The 15,172-nt window shown below is 39.9% G+C and overlaps 1 protein-coding gene across 1 annotated transcript; it reads left to right on the top strand.

Moving 5' to 3' along the window:
* The first annotated feature begins 13,330 nt into the window (after window positions 1–13,330).
* On the top strand, window positions 13,331–14,542 carry LOC133857666 (uncharacterized). The gene has a single exon (XM_062292960.1). The coding sequence runs from the start codon at window positions 13,392–13,394 to the stop codon at window positions 14,388–14,390; it is 999 nt and encodes a 332-aa protein (XP_062148944.1). The 5' UTR covers window positions 13,331–13,391; the 3' UTR covers window positions 14,391–14,542.
* Window positions 14,543–15,172: the final 630 nt, after the last annotated feature.

Genomic DNA, 15,172 nt, shown 5'->3' with positions numbered 1-15,172 from the left:
CCCCAATCCCTGCAGCATATTCCTCTGAGTGTATAACTCACACGTGTGAAGGTAATCTGAAACAAATAAGCAACTATGCTTATCCCCTTATAAAACACTAATACCAACCATTTGAGCTAATGAAAAGAACCATTAGATTTTTCTCTCAAACCATTATTCATCGGAAGGATATGGAAAAACATTTAAGCATCGTACACTACAACCAAATATTATTCACTAGGAAAATTTTACAAGAAATGAAAAAAATCAACACAAAAAATCATTTTAGTGTGAGCTGAGTGTTACATAATTGATGTATAACAATGTATTAACACAGAAAAATCAAGGAAGTAGTAACATATTGAAAAACTCCTCATCATTAATCCAGAAGTAAAATTCGACCTGGACACCATCATTCCAAACAAGACCCCTTCTGTCACATTCAAAACCTGAAAAATGGATTGATTTATTTAACCCATGAACTAGACAGACACAACCCAGGATTTAATTTTAGCTTGGGTTGGCCCAGGTCAGATCTTAGTGATATACTTATCAATTGCATCTGAGACTTGTAAAGAGTTGCCATTTCTTTGGTTTGTTGAATGTGTTGGGTGGGGTTAGTTTAGTGTAGCTTTCTAAGGAGATCCAGGGCCAACTTGTGCTCCTGTTTTAATTGACAAGCAAGTTCTATTGCTATGCCAAAACCTTCATTGGCCAACTTTTTTGGCTGCTTTTGTTGTGATAATTTAAAAGAGTACTCGCAAGGGCACGAATCGTTTGCAACATAGCGTTATGCAAGTGCGAGGTCGAATCCACAGGGAAATGGTCAAAAGTTAGTGTTTTGCTTAATCAACCTCATTCTAACCTAGTTCCAAGAATTTGAGGGTTAAACATGCACCAAAAATGCTAAGTTAAAGAGAAAGAAATAAAATATGTAAAAAAGGACTAAGGCTAAGGAATTCACCAAACCATCTCCAACAACTCACACTCTTGGTTTCCACTTGAACATCCAAAGAACATTAAGCTTAGGGTGTCATTCAAGTCTCTTAACCATCAACCTTAGAACCATTAAATGAATCCAACTCAAAGATAAATCACAAAGAGTACTCATTTGAAATCAAATCATCCATTGTATCCATTCAAAGAATAAATCACAATGGATATCATCTTTCAAACCAATAAAACAATGTATCCATCGGTTAAAACACATTAAATGTCCTATTTCTACCACTAACCACATTCATTGCAAAAGATAAAGCATTAAATGAATTGAACTTGAACAACATAATGATTAGCATTAAATGTGCAAGTAGTACTACAAGAGTGTGAGTGTCATCAATGGAGAGGTTTCATCCTCAACCTTAGTTGAGAGTTATAGCCTCCCATGACTAAGAACACCACAAAAACTTGAAGAACAAACATGAAAATAGAAGAAAAGCTTTACAAAGAGGAGTATCTAAAGAAAAGAGCTACTGAAATAAACTACAAAATGCACGAAATTAAACCTAGCTACTCTTCTCAGAATTTTCTCCAACAAGGAGGCATGGCTATGGCTTTATAGAAGGAAATTAGGGTTAGAAACCCATATAAAATGACTCCTCTAACCCCCTCTAGGGTTCCTCTCTTGCTAGAGACAACCAAGGTCACGAAAACAGCGTGTTCTGCTGCGAAAATCAGAGGGAGAACTGCTTTTTGTCATGGAGAAGCTCTTGATGGGGCGTTCTGGCGCGCTTCTGCAACAGTCAGTTCTGGGAAAATTCGATCGATCGACTTTCGGGGACTTCTGAATTTCCAAGCATTTTCACATGAAATTTTGCCATTCCTCTCTTATTGAGCTACAAAACACAAAAACACAAAAACTAGCCAAAACATCAGAAAATAACAAAGCCAAAGGTCTAACTAGTGTAAATCTAGGGGTCCAAATACACAATATTTGGCACTCATCAGCTTTCCCCAAGTGAATAGACTTTATGGCATGTTTTGCATTTGTTTCAACTTCTATGCAGAGGGTGCTTAGAGATGATCTTTTGGTTGTCAAGATGATTGAAAATGTGGTTACTAGACCCAACAAACAACCTAATTTCCCTTGTGTTATTGCTGAATGTGGGGAGATGTAAATCTAGTTAAAAAATGGCTCTAACTATAAGGTTTCTTCATCCCACATAGACTTAGTTCTCTAAATCAAATGAGCATTATCAGCAGGGTTTTGCTTCATTTAATGGAAAACATGTAGGGATGTAAACGAGCCTAGCTTGGGCGAGTAGTGCATGTCCAAGCTTGGATCATTTAAATTTATCACGGCTCGAGCTTATTTATCACGAGCTCAAGTCGAGCTCGAGCTCATAACGAGTTTTAAAAATTAAGCTAGGCTCGACTCGCAAAAAAGAAATACCAATCTTTTGTGGTAAAGTGATCCAATTACCACTAGTTCCTAATCTTTATAGTTTACATTACTATAAATTATATACTTATGATTATAATTTAGGAACTATGTGACATTATATGACTATAATTTATAGTTATAGCATTATATATATATAATATACATGATTAGATCATACTTAATTACTAGTCATACAAAATAAATGTTGTTGTCTTGTTGATATAAATAATGAATCATATGTTTATTATATAATTTACATTATATAATGAAGATACATTATGTCATATCAGTATATCACCTAAATTCTAAGATTTAGTATCATATAAACGAGCGAGCCGAGTTTTATATAGGTTTATATCTTTTAATAATCGAGTATAATTTCATGTCCATGAAAGGTTCATTTAATAACTGAATCGCACAAGAGCCGAGCTTTATCGAGCCAAGCCCGAATGAGCTCACGGATAGCTTTGCTTTGTTTACACCCTTAAAAACATGTTCCCATTCTCAGTAGCATGTTTCTACTAAATATCCAAATTGTTTTTTCTTAAGATTCAATTGTTGAGATTTTAAAACTCATATGCAACATAAATTACTTTCATGTACTAGCAACCTTTGCAACACCCATTAGTATTTGACTTTCAAGCTAGATGTAATTTGTACTACAGCCTATGTTCATGTCTTCGATAGTGTTGATGATTTTCCTCATACACTTAATAGAAGTACCTTTATTCGTTTGCTTGTGCAAAAGAGTATAAATGGGCATATAGATTATCCCATTAGACCAGAACTTGTTAACAATGCAATGAACCACAAAAATCATTCCAATGCAGAAAGAAGATTAATCATCCAACAAAAATCCAACAACAAAAATAACGGAACACAAGTTACCCTAATATGCCAAACCAGTTTGACAGTCTCAAAGAAGACAACGACGGCCGCGGGTCCTTTAATTACACGAAAACCCTAAATCCACAACAAACAATAACCCATAAAAAATAGCTTTCCGGTGATGGGGACAGAACAATGATAAGGTGATGGGTTTGAGATTGATGGATGGAGGGATGGAGTATCTCAGATGAAAGAATGGCGGCATCAAGCTGAGGCTTGGGCGGAACGAGCGGCAGACTTCCGGCGGTGGCGAAGCTGGAGGTCGGACGCACTGGGGGAGGAAAATAAAGGTTGTTTTGGGGGGGTTAATTTTTTTTTTTTCCTTTTTTAAATCAGCCACATCACCCAAGCGCGTGAAATATATATATATATATATATGGAGGTGATAGATGCACTCCCAATGTACCTTAGAGTTGTGCACTTGTTGTAATTCTTGCATTTCTCATATTTATATATATATATATATATATATTCTCAAATGCTCTATTAGGACTATAATCCAACCGAGCCAAGTCGAGTATTGAATGTTCAAACTTAGTTCATTTAATTTTTTTCGAGCACGAGCCAAGCTCGAGCTTATTACCGAGCCAGATAATCTTTTCAAGCTCTATTCATTTTTTTTTTAACGAACTTGAGCTTGTTCATGAGCTACTCAATTTATTTATTCATTCTATATATAAAGTAAATGTCACGATTGTTTAATTTTTTTAAGAAAAAATTAATATTAATTATTAGTTATTCAATAGTTAAGATTTATTGTTTGAGTAGTTAAAGAAATTAACTCAAATCTTAAATAATCTAATCTCAATTTTATATGTTTATCTTATAATATATTTATACATTCATATAATACACTCAAATGCACTTGTATCTATATTCAGACTCACAATGACAATAATTCAACTTATATATATTATATTACATTACGAAGAATTTTTTTTTTTTAAAATACTTAACATATTCTTATTACAAAGTTAAAAATAATATTATAAAAATAATACAAATAAAATTATATGAGCCCATACGAGTCGAGTTGAGCCGAACTTATAAAAACCAAGCCTAAATTTATAAGAGTCTAATTTTATTTTATTTTTTGTTGGTAAATGTATAATAAATTTCTGAGTCGGAACGCGATTTGAAAATGATCCCTCACTTTTTAATTTTTAGCATCGACTCCTTAACTTTTTCGCGTTTTTGAATTGGGCCCTTTTGTCACTTTTCCATCAAATTTTGCAAACTCTATTAGTGTCGCGTGTCCAATTTCGCCACATCATCTTAAAATATTATTTTTTTAATAATTTTATTTAAAAATAAAAATTAAAAAAAAAAAAGAATCAAAAGAGGGGGCAGCTAGAGAATATTTGGTGAAACAGCAGAAAAGTGCCTAGCTGAACATGGTGCTGACGGGCTAACAATGGGAGATGTCTTGTGGAATTTGCAGGAGGAACGTATGCGTGGAGTCATGTACTGAGATATGCACGGTTTTTATTTTTTTGGTCAAAGTTTAAGAATTTTAATGTTTTGGTTGTTGTTTAATGATTTGGCTGCTTGTTTGAGTAGCGAGTTTGTTGGTTAACTTGTTTTAGGCTTTTAGCTACCGCATGGAAGATAAGGTGCCTTTATTAACCTAGCTATATATTGTTTTAAGACTAAAATTAGAGGCTGCACCTTAAAATTCTGTGAGCAGCTAGTGGCAGTTGGAGAACTGGCAAAAGGGGGGGCAGTTAGAGAAGATAATAGATCCCCATCTTGCAGGATCTGTTAATCTTGATTCCCTGCGAAAATTTGGTGAAACAGCAGAGAAGTGCCTAGCTGAACATGGTGCTGACAGGCCAACAATGGGAGATGTCTTGTGGAATTTGGAGTATGCTCTTCAGTTACAAGAAGCTTCTATACAGATGGTTTCGGATGAGAATAGTGCAAAAAAATTTCGGATATTCTAGAATGGGCTCCCCAAATTGAACCTGCTGAAGGTGATATTGCAGACACTATTAGCTACCAAGACTCTGATACAAGAACATCAAGCGGAGTATTTTCACAGTTGATGGATCCAAAGGGAAGGTAGTTCTTCAAAGGGTAAGCCCCTAACACGCAATTTTAGTTGAGAATGTTAGTGCCTGTCTATTACCACAAATGGGAAATTTTTCTTTTTACACCAAGTCTCATATAACTACTCAAACTTGATCATGACTTCCAATAGGCTGACCTGTTGTAAAATGATAGTGTCCTAGTCCTCAGATATATGCGACCAAAAACTGACAAGGAATGCCTTTTTATGCTTTCAAAGACCACTTCCTTGAATGATTCCTGTGGATGTTGCCACATGATAGGAACTCTCGGTAACTGGAATGGAAATGGAAGATAGTTTATAGATAAAGACTCCAATTAGGGAGTGGAGACAACTACAAATGACATAAGTCAGTACAATAATCAATCCCTTCCCTCTACGTCTAGACTTTATCTTATACTAGAGCTATTAACACACGACTGTTAAGGAATGATAACTACCCACTAAGTTAATGCTGATGACTACACTTCACTACTTGAACGTGCAATCCCCACTAAGAGACTGCCTGTTGATAGCTAACACATGATTACAGAGTGACCATCACTCTGCAATGCTAACCCATGTTCCCACGATCCCCATGACCTCCTTGTTGGTCCACGTCTACTGCCATATAACGTGGGTTGGGTTGAGGTGGCCGAGAGGTCCTTCGTTGATTGCTATCATTTGCTCGCCCTTGAAGAGCAGCCTTGTCCGCAAGGTGGATGGACTAGAACTGTTGTTGGAGTTGATTATGATCTTCCCAAGTGGCATCTTTGAGAGCCAAGTGTTTCCATTGGACCAACGCCTCAGTGGCAAACTTGGTTCCTTTCTTGACCCAGCGGTAGTCGAGGATCTAGAGGGGTTCAATGAGGGGGCCGATGTCTTCCGAGAAGGGAGGTAGCGTGGGAGATATAGAGGTGTCATCCCCATACCTTTTCTTTAAGAGCGAGACATGGAACACATTATGGACTTTAGACTCAACTGGTAGCACCAGGCGGTAAGCAACCAAACCACTTTTTGCAGTAACCTAAAATGGCCCGAAATATTTGGTTGCGAGCTTTTGGTGGGCTCGACGAAAGACACTTTGCTGACGGTATGGTTGCAGCTTTAAGTATACTCAATCACCCACTTGAAATTTCACCTCCCGACGCTTGGCATCAACATACTGCTTCATGCGGTTGTTGGAGTGGATCAGATGGGTCTTCAACTCTCAAAGCAATTCATCCCGGGCTTGTAAGGAGTGATCAACCTCGCTGACTGGTGATGTTCCAACCAAGTAGTTAACCAGGTGTGGTGGGGCTCGGCCATAAAGTGCCTAGAAAGGTGTTGTACCGATAGACTTGTGGAAGTTAGTGTTATACCAGTATTCTGCCCATGCCAGAAAGGATTCCCAATACTTGGGATGCTGGCTGGTGAAGCAACGCAAGTACTGTACGAGGCAGCGATTGACAACCTCGGTCTGACCGTCTGTCTGGGGGTGATATGCCGAACTCATTTTTAACTCGGTGCCTTGAAGCTTGAAGAATTCCTTCCAAAAGGAACTGAGGAAGATTGGATCACGGTCACTTACGATGGAGCGTGGAACACCATGTAATTTCATGACGCCGGATACAAAGACCGCAGCTATCGTCTTAGCTGAATATGGGTGGCCCAGAGCAAAGAAATGTCCATATTTGGTCAATCGATCCACAACCACAAGAATGGAATTTTTCCTTGCAGACATGTGTAGGCCATCGATAAAATCTAGGCTAATATCTTCTCATACCTGCGTTGGAATTGGCAGTGGCTGGAGAAGGCCTGCCGGAGATCAGGCTTCATGTTTATTTCTTTGGCAGACATCGCATGATGAGAGAAAGGCTTGGACGTCAGCCTTCATGGCAATCCAATAGAAGTTTTAGGCTAGCCTCTTGAGAGTCCACAGGATTCCAGGAGTGGCCTGCAAATTTGGAAGAGTGGAATTCCTGGAGGATTTCATTTTTTAGTGTGGATGTGGGCGAGATGACAATGCGCCCTTTGAAAAATAATACACCATCCTGCATTTTGTAGTGGGGCATACTTGCTGGAGTTTGCTACAATTTCTGGTGAAGTGCCGGCAGGTACGGGTCAGTGTCATTGAGCTGCTTTAAGTCCTCCCATAAGTTGAATTGAGGGCCCGAGATTCCATCCATTGTGGGACTTGTGATGGATAGTAGTAAGGGGCTGTGGGGCATTCTGGACATGGCATCGGCAGCTGAATTTGTGTGTCCCGGGCGATAAACAATTTCGTAGTCATAGCCGACTAGCTTGGAGACCCACTTCTGCTGCTCGGGAGTGACTATGCGCTGCTCCAACAGGAACTTAAGGCTCTTTTGGTCAGTTTGGATTTGGAACTTCCGACCTAGGAGATACGGTTGCCAAGTTTTTGCGGCTTCCATGACAACTAAAATCTCCTTTGAGTAGATTACCCATGCCCGTTTAGAAGGTCCAAGTGCCTTGCTCAAGAATGCAATGGGACGCCCCTGCTAGCTCAAGATCGCTCTAATCCCGAAATCAGACGCATCTGTTTCGACAACAAATAAAGTAGTGAAATCAGGTAAAGCCAAGACCGAGGTTGTGACCATGGCATTTTTTCAGTTTGTCAAATGTTGTTGCAGCTGCCAAGGTCCAGCCGAAATTCCCTTTCTTGAGGAGTTCTGTCAAGGGTGCTGCTATTGGGCCATAATTCCGCACAAACTTACAGTAATATCCGATAAGGCCGAGAAATCCTCGCAGCTCGGTGATCGTTTTGGGTGGAGGCCAAGATTGCATAGCGTTGATTTTTCGATTATCAACTCGAACCCCTTCTTGAGAGATGATGTGCTCGAGATAGTCCACCTCACGAGCATCAAATTATGCACTTGGAAGGCTTGACATAGAACTTCTGAGCACTCAATATTTCGAAAACTTTTCGGAGATTTTCTACATGTTCGTCCCACCGTTTGCTGTAAACAAGTATGTCGTCAAAGAATTCCAATAAGAATTTTCGCAAGTAGGGTCGAAATACCTCATTCATGGCTGCTTGGAATGTGGAAGGAGCATTGCAAAGACCAAACGGCATCACGACATTAGTGCCCGCTATGAGTTCTAAATGACGTCTTGTGTATGTCGTCGGGGTGGACTCGGATTTGATGACAGCCCGCCCTCAAATCCAATTTAGTGAAATTGACAGCCCCATGCAATTCATCTAGCATGTCATCCATCGTAGGAATTGGAAACCGATTCTTAATGGTGACTGCATTAAGGGCCCGGTAGTCGGTACAGAAGCGCCATGATCCATCTTTCTTTTTCACTAGGAGTATTGGTGAAGAGAATAGGTTGGTGTTAGGCCGAATGAGCCCAGTGTTTAACATCTCGGTCACTTGTCGCTCTATCTCATGTTTTTGACAATGAGCATAGCGGTAAGGTCGAACGTTGAATGATGCATGTCCTTCTTTCAAGGGAATTCTGTGATCAAAGATATGTGAGGGAGGGATGCCCTCTGGTTCATCGAGTAGGTGCTGGAATTCCCTGAGCAGGCTGTGAATTTCGGGTGCTAATGGGATTGCATCTGTCTTTGCTTTTGCCACGGGTACCACAGCAAACAGCTCCCCTCCACCTTGCACTTCTCGGTCCATAGCTTGAATCATTATCTCCCGTGTAGGCTGCACTGTTTGGGCTGCTAGCGTGATGGACTGATTTTCCCATTGAAAACTCATGGTCATTTTTTTCCAGTCGCATAGCACGGGCCCTAGATTTTCCAACCACTGGATCCCCAGTACTATGTCTATCCCATGCAATGGCAAGGAATACAAAGTTGTAGAAAACTGGAAACCTTGTATGGAAATTACAACATTCGCATACCTTTCGGTGCATCGAAGCTTTTCCCCGTTAGCCACTTTGACCGTGAATTCCTTTGTTGGTGTTACTGCGAGTTGAAGTGCATGTGCTATCTTGTGGTCCACAAAATTGTGGGTAGATCCACTGTCGATAAGCATCACCAAGATCCTCCTTACGATGGCAGCCTTGACCCTTATGGTTTTAGGCCCATTGCAGCCAGCAATGGCATGGAGAGAGATGAACGGCTCTTCTTCCTCAGCACAATTGCCCCCTTCGGATGCCCCTGTGAAGTCTACAAGCTCATCATCTTCTTCAGTGGTGTACGCTTCAATTAAGAAGGTTTGTGGTTTTTGGCATGCAGCAACAACCACGGGGCAGACAGCCACGATGTCCTCTGTACAGACCTCCAGAACTTACTCTTCTAGTGTGAATTTCTCATTACACCCAAAACACAATCCTTTCTCTTTGCGCTTCTGCATCTCCTCCCAAGATAGCTTCTTGGCAGCCCCAAAAGAGTAAGTTCTGGAGGTCGGTACAAAGGACATCATGGCTGTCTGCCCCGTGGTTGTTGCTGCATGCCTAGCAGATCTTTGTATGAAGCTAGTGTACGGCGGTCGTGGACCATCACCCCGTGGGTTCTTCCGAGTCTTGGAGAGGTTTTTGTCCCTGATGCGTGCCAATTCAATAGCGTCACAAAGGGTCTTGGGTTTGAACATACCCACGGCTGAGACAATGTCTCTGATTTCAGCCCTCCAAGGAATGCTCCTACTAGTGCCTTTTGGTGCTAGCCATCCACCCGATTTGCTAGACACTCAAACTCCTGCTGGTACTCACGTAATGTTCCGGTTTGTTGTATCTTGGTGAGAGCTTCATCGTAGTCCTCCATTTCGGTAGGACCAAACCGATTCAGCAACTCGTGTTCAAAGGCTTCCCATGTGATGGGGGCCTATTCTTCCTTGTACAGCTTCTGCACCCATTGCCACCATTGGTTGGCTTCACTTTCAAGATGAAAGGCTGCCAGTGACACCTTTTGTTCCTCCGATATTTGCTTGTAGTCGAAGTATTGAACAACCCGATTCAACCATACGTTGGGGTCATCTCCCGAGTATCACGGAAATTCCAACTTAGTGTAATTGTTCAATCCCTTAGAACCATTTGAGTGCCCGGAATTTTGATTTCTGTAGCTCTGAAACGATCCCTTCTCCTTGTCTGTTGATGAGTCGCCCTTCTCAAAACCCTTGAAGAAGAGTTACTTAAGCTCCGCAAAGCTGGATTGTGAATCCATATTCATCTTCTGCACACCTTCCTTCAACTCTTGCATTTCTGATTCTAACTTCTCGATACGATCCTTATTTGTTCCCATGATCGAAACACGGCTCTAATACCAAATTGATAGGAACTCTTGGTAACTGGAATGGAAATGGAAGATAGTTTATAGATAAAGACTCCAATTAGGGAATGGAGACAATCACAAATGACATAAGTCAGTACAATAATCAATCCCTTCCCTCTACGTCTAGACTTTATCTTATACTAGAGCTACTAACACACGACTATTAAGGAATGATAACTACCCACTAAGTTGATGCTGATAACTACCCTTCACTACTTGAACGTGCAATCCCCACTAAGAGACTGCCTGTTGATAGCTAACACACGATTGCAAAGTGACCATCACTCTGCAATGTTCCCACGATCCCCATGACCTCCTTGTTGCTCCACGTCTACTGCCATATAACATGGGTTGGGTTGAGGTGGCCGAGAGGTCCTTCGTGGATTGCTATCACCACATGCTTGGTTTTTATCTGCCTAGCTAGGTTGATCTTTCTGCAATGTGTGCTCATAAGTTTTAACATTTTCAAAGCTTTGGGTTTTTCCTGTAGTTGAATGAGGAAAGTACAAACTAGTGTTCCAGAGAATTCTTTGTTGCTTCCTATCTTATATTGTTTTCTGTGAAATCTATGATTGCATTATCTGGAGTAATAGCCAGTGGAGGACAGCCTCTGATTCTGCAGACATTTGTGAGACATAAATAAGTACAAATATGAGGAGTTTCTCACAACTCAATGTCTGGTGAGCATAGGTGATCGACCACAGTGGGAACTTTCTGGAGATGGGTTGACAGCTTTGGTTCGCCTAAGCCACGGAGGGTGCAATGTAGCTAATGTTCATGGAGAGCAAATGGAATTCTCACTAACCCACTTATAAGTGCAGTGTAGGAATAAGAACTTGCCGGAATGGAATTCCCTATCATTTTATCAAACAACTGGCGGGCTTCAATTGCTCTTCCATTCTTGGAGTAGCCTTCTTCAAATGGCCCTTCCATAGCCATTCCAGTGGTCCACTGGTCTCCAATCCACTTGCTCTAACACCAATTGACATTTCAACGTAGGAACATGAGGTTCTCATTCCATCTACATCTGCCAATGGGGACTTGATGATGAAGGTCCTTCCATGTTGCAGGTGAATTTTGGCTCCATATTCAATTGAGAGTATGCAGTTTCCTGCATCTCCCGCGTCATGGGGTGGAATGCTAGCCACCTCATAAGTTGCACCGGTTATCTCTGGGGTGGCTATCAACCCCTTTTTTTATTTATTTAATTTTTGTTTCTTTAATTTTTTTTTTAAAAATAAAATCATAAAAAAAAAAAAATATTTTAAGATATGATGAAATTAGATACATGACACTATCGAAGTTTGCAAAATTAAATGGAAGAGTGACGGAAAAACCCAATTCAAAAACACGAAAAAGTTAATAAATTAATGTTAAAAATTAAAAAATGAAAGACCATTTTTAAATTGCACCTCAGCTCAGAGATTTATTATACATTTATCTTTCGTTCTTTTTTTTTTAAAGCTATATCAGCTTATTAGAACATATGCATCAAACTCTCCATTTTTAAGTTTTCACTAAATATTAGAGAAATTTCTAAAAAACCTCATGCATTGAGCTCTCTATTATTTCCCCGAACTAAATCTTGTCAGAAACTCTCTAAATTTAACACCATTTGCTCTTACGCCATTCACTTTAATATCATTTTTTTTTCTCTTCCCGCGCGTCTTCACTTTTCCTCTGCGCCTTCAAGCTTCCGCATCATCTCTCTCTGGCGCGATGTCTTTTAGCTCCGTGGAGGACAGTTGCTGAAACAAAGGACTCTGTGGATTCGCAGACGGCGTTGTTGCTTGGAGAATGAGTGGGAAGAGAGAACTTGTCACGGGTTGATTCCTCATAAGGCAAGGAATGCGGTTATTAAGGAAGGAAGCTAAAACTAAAGTGAAGGGAAGAAACAAACTGAAGTGAAGACTAAGCAAGAGAAGGAGTTCAGGAAGTCTTGAGAAGGTTTTGGAGATAAGGTCATTGCATTATCTTCAGTATACGTGGCGGCTTTTGGATGGAGTTGAGCAGTTTGTGTTTTATAGCAGGAGGTCGGTTTTTTTTTTTTTTTTTTTATTTATTTTTTTTTTTGGGTAAATAGGCCGGTTTAAGGTCTGCTTGGGTTTTCGATTTCAAAAAGTGCGATTTCAAAATAGCGATTTTAAAATGTGCGATTTGAAAAAAGTGATTTTTAAAAACGCAGTTAAGCATTTGGCAAAATCACAGTTTGGCCTTTAAAATCGCAGGTTAGCCTTTTAAAATATTGTGTTTTCAAAAAAGTACCACATTGTCTGCGATTTGAATAAGCACTTTTTTGCGTTTTCAAATCGCAATTTTTTAAAAACGCAGTTTTCAAACGGTTTATTTTCTACAATTTGGTTTAAAATCACACTTTTTCTCTACAAAATCGCAATCTCAAACGCACCCTTAGTGGTATAGTGTAATTTTGAGATTGTGGTTATATGCGTAGATAATTGTAGAGGGATCGATTTTGGTAAGAAAATTTGATGTTTATACAATTAAATTGGTTGGTGTCAAAATTAATAAAAAGTCATATGTAATTAAAATAGAGAAATATTTAGAGAACTTATTATAAAAATTATTTTAAAAGTAAGAGATAAAATCAATAAAATAGGTTGTTTGGATTAAATTTGGAGAGCTCGATGAGATGCTCTTACGGCCCAAAATTAAACCAAAATATTTCTCCTCGGGATTACCTCACGGAGAAGAAACCAACGAACCGATACGGTTGGTAATTCAAACAAAGACTAGGGGCAGTTTAATAATTCCAAGAGTCAACTCATGAGTCATCTTGTCTATCTGTGCATCATTCCAGACGCGCATTTCACTCATTCTTGGGGGACGGAGAAACGGAAAAGAAAATCATGGACAGAGAACAGGAGGAGCTTCAATTTCTTGGCTTCTTTGGCATCTTCAAAGAGTCCTTCAAAATCATACTTACATGGAGAAAAATCTTCAGCCAAATCACTCTGGCTCTCATCCTCCCACTCTCCTTCATCTTCCTTGCTCACATCCAAATCTCCCAGCTCCTCTTCTTCCATATTCTCGACAACGAAGACAGCTTGGATCACACCCCAAAGAACACTCCCCGTTATGCCAAGCTTTCCGATGTCATCTCCTCTGAACGGACTGCCTTTTGGGCCTTCAAAGCAGCCTACTTTACCTTCCTTCTCATCCTCTCCCTCCTCTCCACGTCCGCCGTCGTCTACACCATCGCATCCGTATACACGGCCAAGGAAATCACCTTCAAGAAGGTCATGAGCGTTGTCCCAAAGGTTTGGAAAAGGCTTTTCGTCACTTTCCTCTGTAGCTTTGCCCTTGTTTTAGTCTATAACATTGTTGCAGCAGTTTTACTCATCTCGTGGGCAGTTTTTGTTGGATTTAGCGCCTTTGGGGCTACTATTTTTGTACTTCTTTTGATCGTTTACTTGATTGGGTTCGTGTATATAAGCATCGTTTGGCATCTGGCAAGCGTGGTGTCCGTTTTAGAACCTGCTTATGGATTTAAAGCCATGATTAAGAGCAAGGCGTTGATAAAGGGTAAGATGGGACCTGCTGTTGGTTTCTTTATTCTGCTGTCTGCTTGCTTTATTGGAATTGCAGTGGTTTTTGAGAATTTTGTTGTGCTGGGGATGGTGCCGGGTGCAGGAATTAAAATTTTGGTTGCAATTGTTTGCTTCTTGTTTGTGTTCAAGTTGATTCTCTTTGGTCTTGTTGTCCAAACTGTTATCTACTTCGTTTGCAAGTCATATCACCATGAAAACATCAACAAGTCCTCTTTGGCGGATCATCTTGAGGTTTATCTCGGGGAGTATGTTCCTCTCAGGGCAAAGAATGTCCAATTGGAAGACTTTCATGTTTAGCTATTTAGCAGACATGCTGCTATACGACTGAGTTGAGTGTTATAATAAGAGTCGAGTCGTGTAGCAGTTCACTAAATGACATTAATCTTATCTTGGTATTATCTTAGTGTTACTCTTTGAAACTTCATGTGGAATGGGACTATGTTTCCTTATGTTTCTGGCTTAGATTTATTATGGGTTTTTGTTATGTTGTTGTTCATATTATATTCTAATGGTTATGTATCTTAATGTCTGTCGTTTACCATGGCACTGATCGAGTTCTTGTCACAACTTGGCTAAGGAGAAATTAATGGGTAGAGGATGGCAACGTTTTGTCCAATTTATTAAATGGAAGGATTTCATTTTCATTTAGCTATTGTGTCAATTTCAGAGCCAGCTCATCCATGTTATTGGGTGGTTGATTTGGTGCAAAGATAAGATACAGTCTAGCTTCCTTCAAGCCAAGGAGAAGTATATAAGTAAATAAATATGTGGGCATTTCAAAATTCCTTTTTATTCCACTTATTGCGGCTGGTTGAATGTCCAAGGCCTATTTTCACAGCTAAAGTATCGTTACAGTTTTGCCTCAACCCCCCAAACCCCCTCTTCTGGTGGTATGTGTAGGCTGGTCGACAGACCAATCTAGTCATGGGAATTAATGGCTTAATTGGTCGGGTTGGATTGCTTTTTCTTAAGCATTCCAAATGGCTTGACCCATTTTGCATCTCTTTTTTCTCCTTTCTCCTTTCTCTTTTCATTTTTCATTTTTCTCCAACGTAAAACATGCATTTCTGCCCACATAT

The sequence above is a fragment of the Alnus glutinosa genome, chromosome 14 (assembly GCF_958979055.1).
Source record: "Alnus glutinosa chromosome 14, dhAlnGlut1.1, whole genome shotgun sequence".
In the NCBI taxonomy this organism is placed as follows: Eukaryota; Viridiplantae; Streptophyta; class Magnoliopsida; order Fagales; family Betulaceae; genus Alnus; species Alnus glutinosa.
Note: the sequence above shows the minus strand (reverse complement) of the source record. Positions and strands in the feature narration are given on the sequence as shown.

What these genes read in the sequence shown, in the direction of transcription:
- LOC133857666 (XM_062292960.1), top strand. Translation starts at nt 13,392, where the DNA reads ATGGACAGAGAACAGGAGGAGCTTCAATTTCTTGGCTTCTTTGGCATC.